At 38.9% G+C, this 20,410-nt stretch overlaps 1 protein-coding gene across 1 annotated transcript in view; it reads right to left on the bottom strand.

Moving 5' to 3' along the window:
- Window positions 1-20,410, bottom strand: part of Gatb (glutamyl-tRNA amidotransferase subunit B) — a 57,269-nt gene that overhangs the window by 36,423 nt on the left and 436 nt on the right. The window contains exon 2 of the mRNA XM_090356863.1: window positions 18,863-19,013. Within this exon, the coding sequence (XP_090212989.1) occupies window positions 18,863-19,013 (151 nt within the window). The remainder of the gene's footprint in view (window positions 1-18,862; window positions 19,014-20,410) is intronic.

The raw sequence follows: 20,410 nt of genomic DNA, 5'->3' as shown, positions 1-20,410 counted from the left end.
ATGGCACTGGGAGGGAGCCTGCAGGGTTGTGGGTGATCAGAAGTTCTCACTGTGCCCAAGCACACACACACAAGTACACCAGCACTTCATAAACCATCCATTTCCAAAGAATATGAATGCAGTAAAACATACAAACATTAGAGCGCTGGTAAATATACTTTAATTTTTTTTTTGATGATTTAGGAGGCTTGAAGTACTTCAGGGTCAGAATTATAAGCATCAATCATTGCCACACTACAGTTGCACAGAGGAGCTAGTAAACAGAGAGTGCCAGTTAAAAGAATGCCAGGAAAAGAGAATTTATTATGATCACAGTCAAGCTGCTTCTGACAGATGGAGGGCCAGGTCAGCATGTTCTGAGGATAAGATGCCCAAGTGGAAAATTCAACTCGGGCTCTCCTCATTCCAAAATGTTTCTTAAATGTCGATACTATAAGGTACTAAGACACTAAACATAAGATAAGGGACGTGGAGATAAATAGGACTCTCTCTCTCCTCAGTGAACCTGCAGGACTAAGTGAACTTTCCGGCATCTCCACTGTTCTTTTCAAGCCCATTTTCCATAACCAGGGTGACCCAGCCAAAAACACTCTTGAGATATTTGTTGTCTAAAACCACTCATGGCCCAGGATGGGGGCCAATTTTCATACAATCTACTCTTGTGTATTCAATCCATCCGCATTTTACCACTCCACCCCCTGCCAACCTTTGCTCAATTTTCTTATATAAATCGAAGCTCTTCTGACTCTTCCTTCAAAATCTCGTGGCGATACTGTCACCTCTGTTTTAACTTTCTGAAATGCTCATTACTGGCACACGGAAGGCTTGGTGGGGGCTGCCCAAAGACATGGAGACATGATGGTGCTATCTCTCCAATACCACAGCCAGAGCTAAGACCTAACCGCCACCCAAGATGTTGGTGGAAGGAGGAGGGAGGAAAAATTCCTCGCTACTTCTCTCCTGATTGCCCTCTTCCACCAGAAGCCGGCTGACCCTAGGCCAGGGCACTGTACCATGAGGAACAATGGAAAGCAAGGCAGTGAAGAATCTAAGAATACATGGGCTATGATGGAAAGCAAGGCAGTGAAGAATCTAAGAATACATGGGCTATGATCACCAAGGCAAATTCGTAACTTTCATGTTCATTTCTGACTTCTTTCAATAGAGTAATCTATAAAGCTCCACCACACTGAAGTCTGTCCAGTCAACACAGAACTTCAAATTCTGTGGAGCTAAAGATTACAAAATGCTGCAGATTTATAAGGAACATTTGGTTTAAGTCAACTTGCCTTAAAATGAACTTTCCATTTACACTTAATACCAGGAAAGAATTTGCTGAGAAAATTAACACGATAATGGAGATTATATAACCTACTTATGTCAAGAAAACATCCTCTAGGATTTGGGCATTTTTATGTGAAACTGTGTATACTCATTAAAACCAGTCTGCATCCTGCACTTGGAAATTTTTGGAAAGGACTTAGGGAGTGAAACAGATTATCTTCAAAATAGTGTGCAATTAACACCTTTTCTTGGCCCTCCTGACTTTGTCCTCATTGGTGAGCCCACAGTGCTAACACCCATTGTCTAATGAGAACAGTTCTTTCTTACAAAGTTAAGGTGATGTGGAAAAAATTGACATCTTCACCAAAAATCCAGTTCCTTGAATACTAAAACAAAGACTATTATAAAATGACGGTTTTCAAAAAAGCCCAAATGGCAATTTCTCTGAAATTTATGTTCCATATGACAAATCTGATAATTAGGATAGAGAATAGTAAAATGCTTTAATTTATGGAGAGAATGTAATTAAAATTTATTAAGTAAAAATAAGGCAGTAAAACGGGCCTTTATCTTACTGCTAACCATAAATTTTTCTCAAAGCATGAACTCCCTCTGATTCGTATTGCAAGTTACCACATGATAAATTTTCATTACCACTGAGAAAATGATTCTTGCTTCCTCTCTTCCACACCTCTGCTCAGCACTGAGTTTTTTTGTTTGTTTGTTTTTTTATCAGCATCCCAAATATAAAGCCTCTTGTCTTATAACTCACCTTGACAAAACTACTGTTAGGTAAATTTGCTTTTGTTGTTCTTTTTGGTGGTGCTGAGGGTTGAACTCATGACCTTGTGCCTACTCTACCTTTTGAATGATGTTCCCAGCCTTCTGAGCCTTCACTATTTTTTGAATGGAGTCTCAAGTATATGCACAGGCTGGCCTGGACCATAATCCACCTATTTACCCTTCTTATCTAGCTAGGATGATTAGTATGCACAACTACATGCAGCTATGGAGATAAGAGTCTTCCATTTATGCCTAGGCTGGCCTTGAACCATAATCTGGTACTGGAGCTTGAACTCAGGGCCTCACACTCTTGCTTAGCTTTTTCACTCAAGACTGATACTCTATCACCAGAGTCACACCTCCACTTCCAGTGTTCAGACAGCTAACTGAATGTAAGAATCTCATGAACTTTTCTGCCCAGGCAGGCTTCAAATCTTGATCCTCAGATCTCAGCCTCCTGAGTAGCTAGGTTTACAGGCATGAGCCAACAGCACCAACTCAATGTAATTTTTTAAAGTGTACTCTTATGATCAAAAATGCTACTTTTATGTAAATATTAAATATATGCACATGTGTACGCAGATATTAAATGTTATTTATGTTTCAACTTGGACATTGGCTAAGGAAAAAAAACAAAAGCAAATACCAAACTGCCTCTTTTCTTTCTGACCCTCTTTCACAAAGAAAAAGGTCTCCATTCCACAGGCAACAAGGCCTGGTTGAAAGAGGCGAAGCTGGCCATGTGGCTGCTCCTCTCAGTCCCACCCTTCCCAGTTATCAACATCAAGAGTGTTTCCTGCTTTCTGCCACGGGCCATCTAGCTATCTGTCATATCACTGTAGGTCACGTAAAATTATCAATAAATTGATTATAATAACTTCACCCTCATAGGTAATCAGTAATACTAGTTGCACAATGGAAGTTATTAAAAGTAAAAGCTCAATGGACTCCAGTGGCTCACTGCTACAATCCTACAGATCTGAGATCTAAGAATCACTGTTCAAATCCCATTTGAGCAGGAAAGACTGTGAGATTCTCATCTCTCTTCAACCACCAAAAAGCTGTAGAAGCAGAGCTGGGGCACAAGTGGTAGAGTACCAACCTTAAGTGAAAAAGCTAAAGGACAGTACCCAGTACCAGCAAACACATACATACAAAACATGCAAAATGTTCATCACAGACAAATCCTGATTGTACAAATTTTTTAAAGAAGCCAGGGAATCTAATGAGAAAAGGTCTGTACAGCTCCACAGCTCCATTAGTCTGGATTTACAATCCAAGGTAAAGCACAACAGATGCTAAAATCATATGTTATGTCAACGCAATATTTCCCCCTTAAATGATAATCTACATCTTCGTGATAATTACTGTGCTATCTCCAGTGGAGCAGAGTCCATATTTCTTAATGTGTCGGGAAGCTCATTTTCTGTTTTATACTGAAACAAAGATCTTCTGCATACATCAACTACGTCTGGGAAGAGCTCTCGTTCTCAGGTGACAGAAACCAACTCTGAACAAGCTGAACAATTATAAACCAGGTAACTGGGACAACTATTACCCTCAAAATTCACTGCGGCCAACCACACATGTAACTTATTGTCTTCTAAGAGAGTAGCTCCTTTGGAAATTCAGTGAGTTGATGGAAGAAGACTTGTATGAAGGCCCAGACTAAACATAGAAATTGAGAGGGAAACAAAAGAAAAGCAATCAGCCAAACATTTTTTGTTCTTTAAAAAAAACAAAAACAAAAAAAACTTTGGGAGGGCACCAGGCTTTCTGAAGAAGAATCTTCTCATTTCAGTTCCGAATATCTGTCTGTCACGTTTGGAATTTTAAGAAAAAAGGACCTTAAGATAAAAAAGACCAAAATATATAAACCTCTTTACTTATTACCCCCATTCTGCCCTAAAATTTAATCCTGAGACTACACCTGGAGCTATTCAATGAAATGGATGACAATCTATTTTACATCACTACTGCTCAAGTGCAATCAGAGCCAAACATTTATTTCAAGACTGAAATGCTCAAATGATCCAGAATGAGATTTGCTTTCTTCTGTATATAAAAAACTAGCTGAAAGATTTGACTATTGCTGAGAAGGAAACAACTGCCTTGAACCAATGGAAATGGTTAAGTATGAAATGCAGCTTGGTATTCAACAAGACCTGTGAATATTAAAAGCAAGTTCCTAGTTATATATGGTATTCTAAAAACAAATGAATCATATCCCAGCCGCTAATAAGTTCATCAGCAGCAGAAATGTCCTGAGCAGGAAGTCTTTGGAGGGAAGCTAACAGAACATAGATTTTTGTTTGTTTTAGGAAAATACTACTTTGAATTTTTCACATCAAATGACAGGTATACTGCATCTCCTTACAGGCTTCCTGATAAGCCACAAAATGATGAAAAGTATAAGGGAGGGATGATATGCGAGAAAAGGAGGAAAGGGGGAGGAGGGAAGGGAGGAGAAGATGGAAAGAAGGCCAGCCCATACACATACAGACCAATGATCCCCTACTAATTATGTTTGCTCAAAAGTACATAGTAAGATAAAATACCTGGCCTGGACATTTTGAAAATGTCAGTGTGGTGACAGTAAACAAGAAGAGAAAAAAGAAAGAAGAGATTAAAAACAAATAGAAAAAGAAAGTGAGCCCTAGCACTGGTGGCTCACGCCTGTAATCCTAGCTTCAGGAGGCTGAGATCTGAGGACTGTGGTACAAAGCCAGCCTGGCAAGGAAGTCCATGGGACTCTTATCTCCAATTAACCACTAGAAAACTAGAAGTGGTGCTGTGGCTCAAAGTGGTAGAGTGCTTAGCTTTGGGCAAAGAGCTCAGGGACAGTGGCCAGGCTCCAACTTCAAGCCCCATGACCAGAAGGAAAAGAAAAAAAGAAAGTGAGACTCCATAAATATGTTAACTAAATGCAGTGTTTAATTTTCAATGGTATTCTAGAATAGGGTGATTGCAGACACTTTAATATGAACTGCGTCAGATAATAATATTGGGTTCAACGTTAGCTTTCCCAAGTGTGATCAGCAATACTATCTATGTATAACTGTTTTTATATTGTTGTTGTTTTGCCCGTCCTGGGGCTTGAACTCAGGGCTTGGGCACTGTCCTTGAGCTTCCTCAAGGCTAGTGCTCTACCACTTGAGCCACAGCACCACTTCTGGCTTTTTCTGTGTATGTGGTACTGAGGGCTTCATGCATGCTAGGCAAGCACTCTACCACACTCCTTATTTTATTAGGAGATAAATGCTGAAATATTTAGAGCTAAAGCACTATGATGTCTGTAACTTTAAACTCAAATGGTTCATCCAAAGTGGAGAAAATAATCTAGATGCAGGTTGGATAGTCACTGTAATATTCTTTCGGCTGCTTTATAAATCTGAAGTTGTCTAAATAAAAATGCTGAAGAGGGATGGAGTACATAATTTTCCTGAGAGCATCTGAGATGGCACAAATCTCTCATACCAACCAAATTGGGAAGGAGACAGAGTCCAGAGGAGGCAGGAGTTGTTGGCTAGCTTGTATACCACACAGATATTTGAAGTGTCATTCACTGTTGCTGAAAATTGGTTATAGGAAAGAATGCTTTCTATATTCCAACTCTACCTTCCTGGGCCACAGATTCATTTAAGTTTTGGGACATTGTAGGGACTGGACCCTGTGTAGGATGTAATAAAAAAAATGGTATAATCCTCCTATTAACAAACATCTGTGAAGACAGAATTTTTGTAATATCCATTTAGAAGTATATAAATCCTACATATGGACATATTTACACACGCACACACATATACACAATTAAGAAAATGAAGTCTGGCCAGTGGCCCAAGTCTGTCATCCTAGCCTCTTAGGAGGCTGAGATCTGAGGATCCTGGTTCAAAGCCAGCCTGAATAGACAAATCTGTGCAACTTGACTTTTATTAAATAGCAAAAAGGCAGAATGGGATGACTCAAGTAAGAGTGCCAAACAAGCAGAAAAAGCCAAGCAAGAGCAAGAAGCCTGAGTTTAAGCCCTACAGTTGAGCACGCATGCGTACAGGCATACATGCACTACTAAGAACATGAAAGGAAGATTTGTTCTTTCACCTAGTTGGAAAGTAACATCATATCTTTCTTAGTTGAAAATACTTTTATCTTCCCCCATACCTGCAGGTATCTTATGTTCTGTGAATGGATGTAAATGTACACATTCATTTCTCCATTTGTGCTCCTCTAGAATAATCTGTGACTGAAAGCTTTATATTAATTGTTACTCAGGTTGCTGTGAGTACATGCTAAGCTATTTCAACAGACTGTTATGTCTACGTTTACATACCTTCTCCCAGCCTCACTGGTCACTGTACAAAAAAAAGTATCTGTGTTTATGTTCTAATGATGAAAAATTGAGAATATGGGTATTATAGTAATACCAAATAAAACTTACATGCCACTTGAGACTTTAGGAAGTACTTTCATACACTCCCATTTCTTTGCATAGATGCAAAAATGGAGAGAATAAGAAATGCAGTAAATAAGCCAGCAAGCTGGCTGTGTTAAGTAAATAAAGGTTATGAATAACTCCAGGTATATTAAAGGTTTACAAAAAGCTATAAATGAAAAATCCCCTGTCAAAAATCCCCTGTCATGTCTGGTTGGAAATGAACAATTAGCAAATACTGCAGGAGAGACCACAGTCTGGTATTTTATGCAGACACTAGGAACCAGGCACTTCTTAGTCCTATTTTTAGTTGGGCTCTTGATCTCCCAGTGTCCTTGGGTAAATCAATCGAGCCCCTGTCTTCCTCACCTATCAGCCGAGACTGGAGCACCTGATCTTGCCTGCTGGGGTGGCTTATGAGTTGGTAAATATCCCTGAAAGTTCAATATGTTACTGGCAATCACAGATTCTTCCCTGTCTGCCTTTCTTAAGGAAGCTGCAGAGCATAACAAAGACCCTTGATTGATTACACTTGTTTTTCTATGTGTGTCACAGGAGATGCATGCATCAAAACTTGGGAATAGAATCTTTTAAGGCTTCTGAGAACACTAATATATTTTGATTCCTTCTTATTGCTCCTGCCTGAGATCCAGTCCTCATTACGAGGCTGTGCCCAGATATGGAAGGATGGAGTGCTTGTATAAAGCTCACTGACAACAACTCTCTGCCATGAGAACAGAATGCTCTTCCAAGGAGTCCAGCCTGACAAACTCTGCCATAATCACCAAGCCCACGCTTCTCCTCTCTGGGATGCCAATGGCAAAATAACTTGCTAATTTTGCCAAGATTTTAAGAAGAGCTAGGAGGGAAAAATCCCTAAAATGCTGTAGTATAGAAGATAGCTAACTCTTTTCATACTCCTTCAATACTAAATGTGAAGTTGAAAACACATAAAAATGGCAAACTCAGAGGGGTTTCAACTGGAATGGGCTCTCCATTGTTTTAGACTATGAGTATATATTGTAATATAGGCAATTCCAAAGGACCTACCCAAAAACGTGTCTCACCTCTCCTCTTGACATAATACAGACACTAAAACTGGGCTTCATGCTTTCTCTTACTGAGAATTTACACAGCCTCCATATTCCCATGTGGCAGGCCTTCTATTTTAGAGCTACTCCCTTGACTTTGAGAGAAGAGTAGGGGACTTCTCTGAGAGTAACTTGGGAGAAGGCACTGAGCAGGTGTGGATCCCCTGCTTCTGGCTAACAGGCTTCTTGTAGAAATTACAACAATGCCTATAGGAGCTCCTTTTTAATCAGCAGGCTCTGAAGAGGTCTACTGTGGTCTAGTCTGGCCCAGTGGTATGACTTCTATAGAAGCAGGCCCTTCCTCTAAGATTTTGGGGACCTTGGGTTAATGCAAGCATGAAGCACAGAAGCCACGAGGCTACACATAATTTGTCAATAAAGCAAGCTATTATCAGTAATAAAATCAGTATGTTCATCTCCATCTGTCAGACATCTAAGTTGATTTCTCAGTTGGTTCTGATGCAAAGAGGAGGAGGGAAAATTAGTTTCACTGACCCTTCTAAAGCTGAATAACTTCTTCCTGGAAATTCTTTTCTAGTACTCATAAAACCCACCTAGAAATGCCTATAGCATCCCAAAGGCAAAACAAAACAGAATAAACCCAAGAAGGCAGCTGCCGTGCCGGCTATGCATTTCCTGTGAGGAAAGAACTTCACCAGGTCTGTTGCCATTTTTTAAGTTCTGGAACTGTCCGTGGAAGAAAAATGAATGGTACCCAGCTGCATGATTTCAGGCAGCATTTTATTACAGGCTTCTAGTATAAATCACCAGAACAAAGCTTGTATGAGCTACCTGAACGGCAGAGACAGAAATAGTATTACCAAGCACTGTTAGGTGTTTGCTTTTTTTTTTTTTTTTTTAAACTACTACATATTTATAACAACAAAAAGACTTCTAAGTGTTTCCACTCCCAGGCATCTTTGGAAATGTGTTTCTACTTTCTTTTCTACACATCCCTTCCTCCTTCTCGATTATTAAGACTGGGTACAGGAATGACAAACATTCATTTTAAACAGTGAAGAGTTCTAAGGATGATACTCTGTCCTCTCACAAGAGCCTCTGTGCTCAGCATCTCACCCAAGGACATACTTCGAGGAGGACAAAAACTAGTAAGAGGATATGGAGATGGAAGAAAAGCCTTTCTTAGCATAATACTGCAGGCTTCTTGCTCAGGAAAGGACCTAGACAGACAGCTCTTCCAGCGTTAACAGGATAGGCGTGGTGTTCTTAGAAATACTGCCAAGCCCAACCGAGTCACCCACACACAAGGCCTTGGGTTTCTCAGGGTTGGAATGGAAGGGGAAAAAAAAATCCCAATATTATCAACAATTCCTTCCATGAGTGCCAGCTATAACTCTCTATTCCAGCATGTCACCTTGCTGTTCCTTGAGAGGAAGAAGATGACATCATCTCTACACAGAGATTATGAGAATGACTTGTGGAGGATGGAATCTCTTTTCTAAATGATCCCTGCTAGAGCTGGGATCTGCAATGTCTCCCAAAGGCCCAGATGCTGAAGGTTCATGTATCAGCTTGGTGCTGTTAAAAGCTATCTACAGAAATTTTAAGACTTGGGATCTTGCACGCAAAAGCAAAAAGTTGCTTTATATTCAATGTATTCTATTTAAACATAGGAAAGCATAAAAAACATTTTAGAAAAGACCCACAAAAAAGTGAAAAAATATCAAAAGAGTTTAATATTCTTGGGGAAAACTCTTTTATACTGACTCCTCACATACATGCAGGTAAGTGTACACAATTACGCACAAAAAAACCTTTATTGAGGTTGATATAGATATGTTCTATGCAATGTACTATCAAATGGCCACAGAACTGCATTAATACACACATAAATGCCACTGAATAATATTTATAAAAGGATGATCCATCAATTGTATGAAAAAACATAGTGACAGAATGCAGAAGCATTATCTCTAATACCACTGAATTACATGTGGAGCATGTTGCATGTGGAACTGATGGGGAGATGGGGAGGGAAACGGTTGTGGAGGGAAAAGAAAGAGTCAAACACCTTCCCACCGCAGAAAGTGAGGAAGGTGAGGTCACGGTGCCTGCTGAAGGCTGCAGTCCATCACTGCCATGCGTTACCCTCACGCCCAGGAGACACAGTTAGTGTGGTAAGGTGAGGTTGGCCACTGGAAGTGTTCAGAGCTCAAAAGGAGACATTCCACATTTGTGGGTATGAGCTCACAGACACACCTCTTTTATAGGGCCAAAGGGCACTGGGGTAAAATGCCTCATTCCTGGAACATCCAACTCTACGAAGGAATGGAGGAGAACTATAAAAGTGATGCAAGAATAACTGGCAAGAATGAAGTCTGAGAACACAATGTAATTATAAGTTATAGAGTGCATTAAAGTAAATCATTGAAATGGAAAAAAATGAATAGAAAACTGTCACATTTTGTCTTCTTAGTCAAATAACTAGACACCATCTAAGTGAATGGATATGGAATACCAATTTGAATATAAATGTTTGCATTTAAATACTTTTCCCTAACAATTTCCCTGAGCTTTCAACTTTGAAACAACTTTATAATTATGTTTAAAATTAAGAGTCAGGAAAAGGGTTCAGCAGGATGCTTTCTGGATCAAGTATTTCTGAACTGATTAGTTCCTCCAGAAAGTTACTTCTGATATCTGACATATGCTCAGTAAATAGATATACTGTGGGTTCCTCTAGCTTTAAGAAAGCTGACCAAAAGAAGGGTTTAGTTTTGCTGGGCTGGGGGACAGGTAGGAGAGGACAGTACCGCAGACTGAACTCAGGGCCTTGTGCTTTCAAGGTGGTGCTCTGAAGATCTCAGCCTTCCCATAGCTAGGCATGACAGGTCCAATCCACTGCACCCAGCTATGGGTTCAGAAGAAATGTATGGGCTTTTCTGCCCAGGCTGGCCTTGAACCAATGATCTTCCCAACCTCAGCCTCCCAACGAACCTCCCAAGTAACCTGGGCGTTACAAGTTAGAGCTACTTGTGATGGGGGCAAGGCTGCTTCTATAGTGCAAGGCACAGATTTGGATTCAAACCAAAGCTACTGTAAAAAGCACTGTACTACCTTGTGTGAGCATCATGTCATACCTGTCCCATTCTTTACTCTCCTCTCCTTGCTAATAATAATGTCATGTACTCTTATGCATAGTAGGGAAATGTGGTAAACAGAACTCAAGTTTCTATTCCATAGCCAATTCTACGTACTGTTGGCGTGGAAAGCTCTAAATGTTATTTTTTTAATTTTTTTTTTCCCCCTAAGACATGCTGATCCTGAGAAAAAAGGAGAATGTTCTTGTATGTGTCTGTGTGGGGAAAAAAAAAAAAGCAACCAGCTTTTATTGTCTTTCTCCCTAGTTCTGGAAACAAGAAAGCATTCATGGTTGCTATGGGTTTCACGTTACATACAGATAAGAGCTTCCAGACAAGCAAAACAAGAGTAGAGTCACTAGTTTCTAATTAATCTAATTGTGGCAGCAGCATGATTATCAGGAGAACTTATCTACTGAGCCATACTGAGCATGCTCACTGCAGAGGACAAGGGCAGCAGATCCTTTTCCCTTCCTTCTCCTTACGCATCGCCTCCAGGAGGAACAGCATTTCAAATCTCAAAGGATGAGTATGGATGTGTGCGGACATACAGGTTTTCACATGCATGAATTTCAAATAAATCTGATGCTTTATGGAAATCTCACTAGAACTGGTGTAATGAATCAACTTAGAAATCCTAAGACATTTTTAGCAAATACATGTATTCACTACTCTAGTTTTCTTCCATTTCATATCCAGATACAGTGTTCTGAGTAGAGAAATGGGAATGAAATCGATGAAAAGAAAATAATCAACCCAAACCAAATAATCCAGAATCTTGCCTGTACTTCTGAAGGCAAATAATTAGTTAATAAATTAAATAAGATTCTGCATTACAATAAGAGGTATTGGTAGGTCAAAATAATGAGTGAAACTGTATTCTTATTAGAAAAACCAAGAATGATGTTCTTGGTTTGGCTGTAATCCTGCCTACAAAAAGACAAAATGGGCTGAATGACCTTTGCAGTCTGAAGATTTATGATGGAATTCTATAAAACTATAAAACTAAGGTGAAATAAGAAGATAAAGTGCCTGTGCTCCCATTCAGAAGAAGAGTCACTAATCAGAATGAGAAGTCAGCATCCTAGCAGAAGCAGCTGTGGTACAGATGGGGAGACTAGGGGTGAAAGCAAGAGACAGAGAAAGTATTATATTTTCACAAATGAATATTTATACACATGTATAAGTTTATACAAATGTGCACACACACACACATGCATACATGCATATGTGCAACCAGCAAGCTCAAAGGAAGAAATCAAAGTTCCATGATATACAGGGGTAACTACAAGAGACAGGATAGCAAAGGGGTAGAGACCATGAATCCTGAAGCCAGTGCACTCTGAGTTTGAATCCTAGCTTCTCCACTTACTTTCTAACCATGATAACTGTTAACAATTGCCTCACAGAGTTGTCTTGAGGTTAAAACAAGTTAATCTGCCACTCAACAAACAGTGGTGTTACTGTTAAACAGGCTGAAGAGATCACTGACTAATGTAAAAAGCTTCAGAACAGGAGCCATAGCTGTGCGTGCCTTGGGCTGGAGTGCTTCTCTGTAGACATGCATAAGCCAACAATCCTGAGTCAGAAATCTGCCATCATCTGGATGTCTGTGTGCAAGAGCCCACTCATTTCAGGTCATAGGGGAAGAAGAGCCCCACAAACGTAGTGTCCTGGCCTTTTAGGGCTACGGCAGGCTGGTGGCACCATCAAAGCCATGTGATAGCTGGTGCAGAGGAATTAATATAAAAATTGGTTGTGGTAGAGGTCACCAAGAGCTAAAGTTATTGTGATGGCTCTACACTAAAAGAAGACAGCCTCCACATTGACAGCTGGGGTACACGAAACCAAGAGTCCATCACTCCAGACCAGGATGCAAAAAGATGCCAATGTCAGAAGGAAAGAGTTCCAGAGAGGAAGGTGAGATGCAAGAAACAACATCTGTTCCAAAGGGACAAAATCAGACGAAAGCTTCTTCAGCTTTCTATCCTCAAATATAAGGATACCTGTGTGAAGAGGGACAAATCTTCCCGTCTCCCTGTGTTCCAGAGACATCTGCTTTCTCAGAAGCTTATTTTATCAGTGATTCCCTCCCCCTTATCTTTACCCATGATAAGCTTCACTTTCAATTTTTTTCAACATGATATTTATTGGCATGTACTTTAATGTAATTGAAAAGCAGTAGTGTCCCCCCCCCCCCAATTTCTTCCCATATCCAGCTCTGTTCCTGGCAGCAACAACCTTCGGCTCTTTGAGCTGCCTTGTCTGGTATTTATCTTCCTATTTTTAAATAACATACTGTGCCAGAGAACCTTTGGAAAATCCATCACCTGCTGGCGAAGGCTAAGGCTGCTTGGCTGTTTACCATGTGACAATTCTTTCTTCCTCTGGCACAAGGACGGACTTGATAAACTTTCACAATGACACAGTGTACTTGTTTTTAGAACATGTACCCATAAGACTTGGCCCACTCCACTTCCGTGAGATAAATGGTATGTTACAAGGTGAGAGATTAACAAGGTGAGACACTTTGTAGTATTTTTCCATCTTGCCCCATCATACGGGTTTACTTATGCTTACTACATTTATCCTATCTACTCAAAACTAAGACATGGCCACCCTTAAACACTCATCCCACATGATAAACTAAGTAACAGAGAAGCCCATCTAGTTATCATGGCACGTTATAACCCAAAGAAGCAGAAACCCCTATCACATACCCAACTTGAGTCTGGATACATCTAGAAGGCAGATAGAGAAATCAATTCTTCCTTAAGTCCGAGTAATGGTCAAAGTTGTACAAATGGGATGAAAAAGAGGGACACTTCACTGATTGGCCTCTGATACCAAAAAAACAACAGCTTCCTAGAGCCAATCATGCTCTCCCTTTCTTTTGGCCCTTATATATTCCACTCACTTTTTGCTTGACAGATTTTACAAGCTCCTTGTGTCTCTGTCCCTTCAAGTACTCGCAAGCACACTGCATCCCCTACCAACACACTTACAACAGGCACTGCTACTGCTCCCCCAGAGCAAGACCCACACCTGTCTCCCACCTAGTTCACCAGAGCTATTATAAGGGCTAGCACTTTGAAGACAGACAGTAAATGTCAGCTGAGTGAAGGAAAGAAGACTCAATGGACGGAAGAGAAAAAAAAGTGTACCATTTTTTATAACAATTTAAGTAACAATCTTCTTCATTTTATTATTAGTTTTACAAAATCAAGAGATAATACACAGGGCACTAATGACTCATGCCTATAATCCTAGCTACTCAGGAGGCTCAGATCTGAGGATCATGGTGTAAAGCCAGCCCACGCAGGACAGTGTGTGTGAGACTCATCTCCAATGAATCACTGGAATACCAGAGGTGGAGCTGTGACTCACTGGTAGAGCAATAGCCTTGAATGAAAAAGCTCAGGGACAGCACCCAGGCATTGAGTTCAAGCCCTATGACTGACCAAATTAAAAAAAAAAAAAAAAGATGATGCCATGCATTTAGAAGGTACTCAGTATTTACTGGTTAATCTCAAGACATTTTGAAGTATTACCACTCTTTCAGGCATTTAGGGCTTTGATAACTGTAGGCATTTCTTTAATAGGCTGGCAAGGCAATAGGTTACACAAATTCAAATGCAATCTACCAATAAATGACTTTATATTATAACCAAAACTGTTTCAGCTTTTTCTTTCCTCCTTGTATAACAGGAAAACAAGGAGCCATTAATTTCTTTTTTAACAAAAAACAAAATTTCTGTATATAAAAAAAAAATCTTAGCAATGGGCTGGGAGTTTGGCCTAGTGGTAGAGTTCTTGCCTAACATACATGAAGACCTGGGTACCACATACACAGAAAAAGCCAGAAGTGGTACTGTGGCTCTTTCCTTGAGAAAGTCCAAGGACAGTGCTCAGACTTTGAGTGTAAGCCCCAGGATTGGGAGGAAAAAAATTTACCAATCCTTTCTTTTACAAATAAATGGGGAGGGGGCGCAGAAAGAGCAGAGTACTGAGAATTCATCTTGGGGCCTTGCATTTGCAAATCAAGTCAGTGGGCTTGAGCTCAGGGTTTTCCTCAATGCTAGAGCTCTACTACTTGAGCCACAGTACCCTCTTTTTTTCCTTCCTTCCTTCTTTCTTTCCCTTTCCTTCCTTCCTTCCTTCTTCTTTCCTTCTTTCTTTCTTTCTTTCTTTCTTCCTTCCTTCCGTGTGTGTGTGTGTATGTGTGTGTGTGTGTGTGTGTCTGTCTGTCTGTCTGTCTGTCTGTCTGTCCTGGTACTTGAATTTAGGGCATGAGCACCGTACTTGAGCTTCTTTTGCTCAAGGCTAACACTCTAACACTTGAGCTGCAGCTCCACTTCTGACTTTTTCTGAGTAGTTCGTTGGAGACAAGAGTCTCAGATTTTCTTGTCTGGGCTGGTATTAAACTATGATCCTCAGATCTCAGCCTCCAGAGTAGCAAGGATTCCAGGCACGAGCCACCAGCACCCAGCTGCATCATATACTCTCCAGAGAGGGGTTTGCTTTATATCCGGCATGACTTGGACTGCAATCCTACGTGCGCTTCCTAAAGTCACTGGGGATGACAGGACAGATCACTGCAATCAGACGTGTGCTCTACCCATGCTGACATAGTGTACATGTGCTAGCATGCCCAGATACAAGTTGAGATGGAGTCTTTTTGTTCTGGCTAGCTTTGTACTGAGATCCACCAGGCCATACCTCCCAAAAAAGTAGTTAGGATTATAAACTTGAGCTACTGCATGGAGCAAAGTAATTATTTTTAATCTAGAAAGAATTTTGCACAAAATACTATCTTTTATAAGTCACTTAATTCTCCATGCATCTCTAAGGTTAGTTTTGTGGGTAAAATCATGTAACTAAGGAAGCCCATGTAAAGTGACTAATCGTGGTATATAGCAATTAGTTTTGGTGTCACTAGTGATAAAACTGCGCTTAACAACTCAGGGGAGTCTTTGTAAAGATGAAAGCCACTAGTCACTGTATGTTATACTAATGGTATAATGTGTTTTAAACACATCGATTCATTAAATTCTCATAAAAATCCAGTGAGTTAAATAGATTATTCTCACTTTATGAATAAGAAACTGAGGCAAAAAATAAAGTAATCTATCCATATGAAACTTTTATTCATCTCAATGAAATTTTATCCTTAGCATTTTCCTATGTCACTAAAAATACTTTATAAATATTACTAGTGGCTTCATAATGTTCTACTTCACAGCTGTATCACAATTCATTCAGTCAATTCCCCATGGACTGGGAAATTCTGGTTGCTTCCAATTGAACACAAGTATAATTAGTCTGCTATAGAAATCTCTGCAGACAAATCTTTGTCCATATTTTAAAATTATTTTCCTAGGATAGATTCCCCAAAGAATTAGTGGGTCAACAGATATTTATTGGATATATAAAGTAGATAAATCACTATCATTTTACCTCATGTATCTTCCCTCTTGCTTTTATGCTTATAAAGTTTCTTTCTATCTCAAGGAGAAATGAGTAGATTACTGTACTTTTTTATTTAGGTTTCACATTTATCATGGGGATATACATTTGAATTGTTTTGATACATGAGTTATTCCCCTTTAAACTACTAGCCATTTTTTTCAAAAACATCAACTGAATAAATAATCCTTTCCCTATTTGTTTGGATTTATATACATGGATATGTATGTGATATACATTATATAATGCATACATTCACCATAAACCCACATATCCATAAGCATGTGCACACACATGCTTGCCCCTCTCCCCAAAACACACATTTCTGACTAAATTATCTTTTCTATTGGTTGGTTCACCCTTTTTTGTCAGGAGGCAGTAAAAGTGTGAAAAAAGATAATAGAATGAATATTTTACGTGCTGGATTCTAGATACTGGTGAATTATTTCAGTGGAACTAGATAATGGGACATTAGAAATGCAGATGCAATACCTACAAGAGAGACAGAAGCCCTATTTGAGTGTAAAACATTACTCAGGAGAACATCAGAAAAAAAAAAAAAAAAGAAGTGAGTGGCAAGGAAGGGAGCACAGGAAATGACATGGCAGGGCTAGCTAGAAGAAAACAGCCATGGAGGAAGGAGAAGCCACAGGAGCCAGAGAAATAATACAAAGTAGGGCATTCCAAGTATCATCATGAATGACACATTTCTCTTGGCTTAATGGATACAAGCAACAGAATTACACTCTATCCAACTCCTTAGAAACAGAAATGTACTCTCAATTTTTTGGTTTGTTATAAGCAGATACCAGATGCAGACTTAAGAGTATCAGAACATCATTACAATAGCTCTGCAGAGCTTAAGGATACCTGTCCAAATGTGCTAGCACATTTTAAAATCTATTTATAGGCAAAGCAGAAGGATTTGAGATTTTTTTCAGTGACAATTCCTCATTCTGGAAATTTTGCGATCATTTTGATCACATACTGAAATAGGGTCCTTTAAAGACAAAAGAGAGAAGAACCATTTAGCCTACTCAAACCATGGCTCTGTGGAAGAAAGACAAATCCTCACAATGGAAAACTACTCCTAGTCTTTGTCTGCAAACGCAAGCAAGGTCTCTCTTCCATGCTACAAACAAAAATAAGACAACAACAAATTCCAAGGCAAAGATGCTGCCTCAATACAATTAAAGCCTGGGGTAGAGAGGGGGATGGGAGACCTGTGAAACACCTTTAGGCTGGGCAGTGACTGCTAAAAGTGGTCCTGCACCCTGCAAGCCTGTCAGTGCTCATTTCAATCAGACTTCACTGTATTTAAATTTCTGAAATTACAGAAACAATCGGCCTATATCTTATCACCATCAAAGATATATATTCTCCCCAAAGAGGGAAAGAACCTCACAAGTTGATCCCATAGGTTCTGGACAGATCATGAGCTCAAATGTATAAGCTCAGATTTACTAGCTCGAATATTTATATTGTTCCTTTCATTTTTTTCTTTCAAAACTCAAACTTTTTTTTTTTGGCTCAAGAAACATTTAATGACTACACACCATGACCAAATCCAAGAAAATAACGACACGCCTGAGATCTTAATGTTAAGTAATACCATAAACACATAATGGCTTGTGCAGTACATCTCTTGGCTCTGTGGTTCCTGGAGCAAGATCCTCAAACGTCATTTCTAACAACAGCACTCAGGTCCAGGTAATTTGGTTATTGGTACACTGTGTACTATCCAATATTAGCTGGCTCATGAAAAATAAGCAAGGTGTTCATCAAAACGATTTTTTGTCTAAACTAGTCAACAGCTATTTCCTCGGTCTGTTATTTTTTTTACTTTTTAAGATTTTATTAACATTGATTTTTACATCATACTTCAAATGTAATGTGTAACAAACAAGTATTCAAGAAGGGAATGTCTACTTACAATCACTGGCACATAGATTTTAGAATATAACTTTTAAATGTTGAAAATCTTGCTGAGAGCTATACTGGGTTTAGTCATTTTTTTCAGCAAAAATGAGTAGATAAATTCATTGCATGTGGCAGTTGCTTCTCCATTGTTTATTGCTTCTTAGTTTTCAATAACCACAATCTTGATTGATCGTGAATTATAGTATTACAATATATGCTGTTTCCTTCTACTAGATGCTAACCTTCCATTAATCTGACTAGTACATGGCTTCTCGAGTAGCTTAAATACCGTATCTTCTAGCTACACTTCCTTAATCAAATACGCCCCTACAATTTCTTAAAATCTTCTTCCTTTACGGAATTACATAATACTCCTTTGGATTCCAAAATGATCCTCTACGTACTGTATTCACAAGAGTAATCACACTGTACTTTGTTTATGAGATAACATCACCCCTATTAGTCTTGGAACTCCTTTAACGTCAGGAATCAGCTCATCATTATAAGCCAGTTCATAGCACTTTCTCTGGTATTTAATAGACATTGAAAATGTTTAAGAAATGGGTGAGTAGATAAAAGATTATGATTAGACTTAAGACTTACAGAGATGGGTCTTTAGAAAACATTTAGTTCGTGTCACTTTATCCAAAATCCTCTAAAATGGTATTTCTCAAGAGATTTCTTAAGAAATGGCTCCGTGTCAAAATGTTAAAACAAAATAATCAGTATCTATATTGAATATAATATCAATGTTTTCAAATGAAAATAAATGATATAAAAAGCCTTACCGGTAAAGTCCCAGGCAGAGAAGCATCAAAAAAAGAAACCAAAGAATTGGGAGGAGCTGCAAAGCTCACTGAAGATCCTGAGAAGAGTTTTGAGTTGGAAGAAATTTGGGCATGAATTTCTAGTCCTACCACAGCTGCCCATTTGTGTTCACTAAAGGAAAGAGGAAAATGGTTAAGTAATTGCATATAACCATGCATGAATTTCTATAAACTTAAATTACACATGTGAATTTCCCAGTTGTGCCTTTAACATACTAAAATCTTACATATTGAATATTTTATTGGTGACTAAATAAAAAAGTAATTCCTAATGAACGTGTAAAATGAGGCAGCACAAAATTTGCTTGCAGAAGGTCAGGAGGTGTCCATGGTATAAAGAAGGTGATAGAGAACAGAATGTGGTAACTTAAAATCACTTAGAAATTGCTACTAGGTGACAACTATCTGGCCTAACTTCAGCGAAAAGCAGCAATTTCTAAATTAACTGTACTTCAGAAAATAAAGAAGGATGATCTGTTGATCATTACTTGAATCAACATAAATGGAAGGATTCTATTAAAAATGGTTAAAAATTAAATTCTCAAACATGTTTCACCTTTATTTTGTAACAGCTTGTAGGTACAACGACTGGTTGCACAAATACAAAAGATCAGCATTGAAAATTACTGAAAACATTAAAGCATCAGATGCAGCTTTTTTTTGTCCCTGAGGTTGTTTGTTCATGCTTGATTGCTAGCAAATCTAAGAAGCTGTTAAACAGTATCATAATCATGTTTCTATGTCCATTTCCTATCATGTTAGCTTGGCTACCAGTCTCTTCAAGTAATTTTAAGTGTATCTAATCTATGACATTTATTCATGTTTCTAGCCTACTTTTCTCCCAAGCAATTTCCTATATTATATAGATTTTTGTTTCAGTTCCAACATATGAAACTGTAAATAAAATACAAAAAATGATTAATTCATTTTTATACTTTGGGAACATTTCTTGTGAGACTAATAACTCATTAGAAATTCTTCATTGCCTAAAGATTATTCAGAGTATGTTTTGCTGTGACTACAAGTTTTATCACATGAGATAAAATATACTTTCAATTGTGGAACAAACAGAAATCGAATAGGTTTTGGACATATTCCTTCTGTTCCCTCTGCTGTACTGAAAAAAAAAAATGCCAACCTCAAAAAAGCAAAACATTAAGAAGGTGCCTTTTGTCTCCACATTAAAAAAAAAAAACTATTTTATTCTCATTGGCAGAAGCATAAACAGCTATTCAGGAAATATGTAACAAAATCATTAATGGGGGGGGGGTCTTCAGTTGACAACATTTTCCCAGGGCTGGATATACATATTCAACATAAAGGCCTTCACACACAGCTAGTGTTTTCTGGCTAATGCTATCTTTTAAATTTAAACCTTTATAACCCATGACACTGCTAGCCCAGTGGGAGCTCTAAATATCAGTTACATACGCTCTTGCTTCCAGTGGCCCCAGTACGACTGGAACTTGCAAGATGACTGCGCTTTCTCTTCTATCTGCTCAGCAGCCT

This window comes from Megascapheus bottae, chromosome 23 (assembly GCF_031878675.1).
Source record: "Megascapheus bottae isolate mThoBot1 chromosome 23, mThoBot2.hap1, whole genome shotgun sequence".
Lineage (NCBI taxonomy): Eukaryota > Metazoa > Chordata > Mammalia > Rodentia > Geomyidae > Megascapheus > Megascapheus bottae.
Note: the sequence above shows the minus strand (reverse complement) of the source record. Positions and strands in the feature narration are given on the sequence as shown.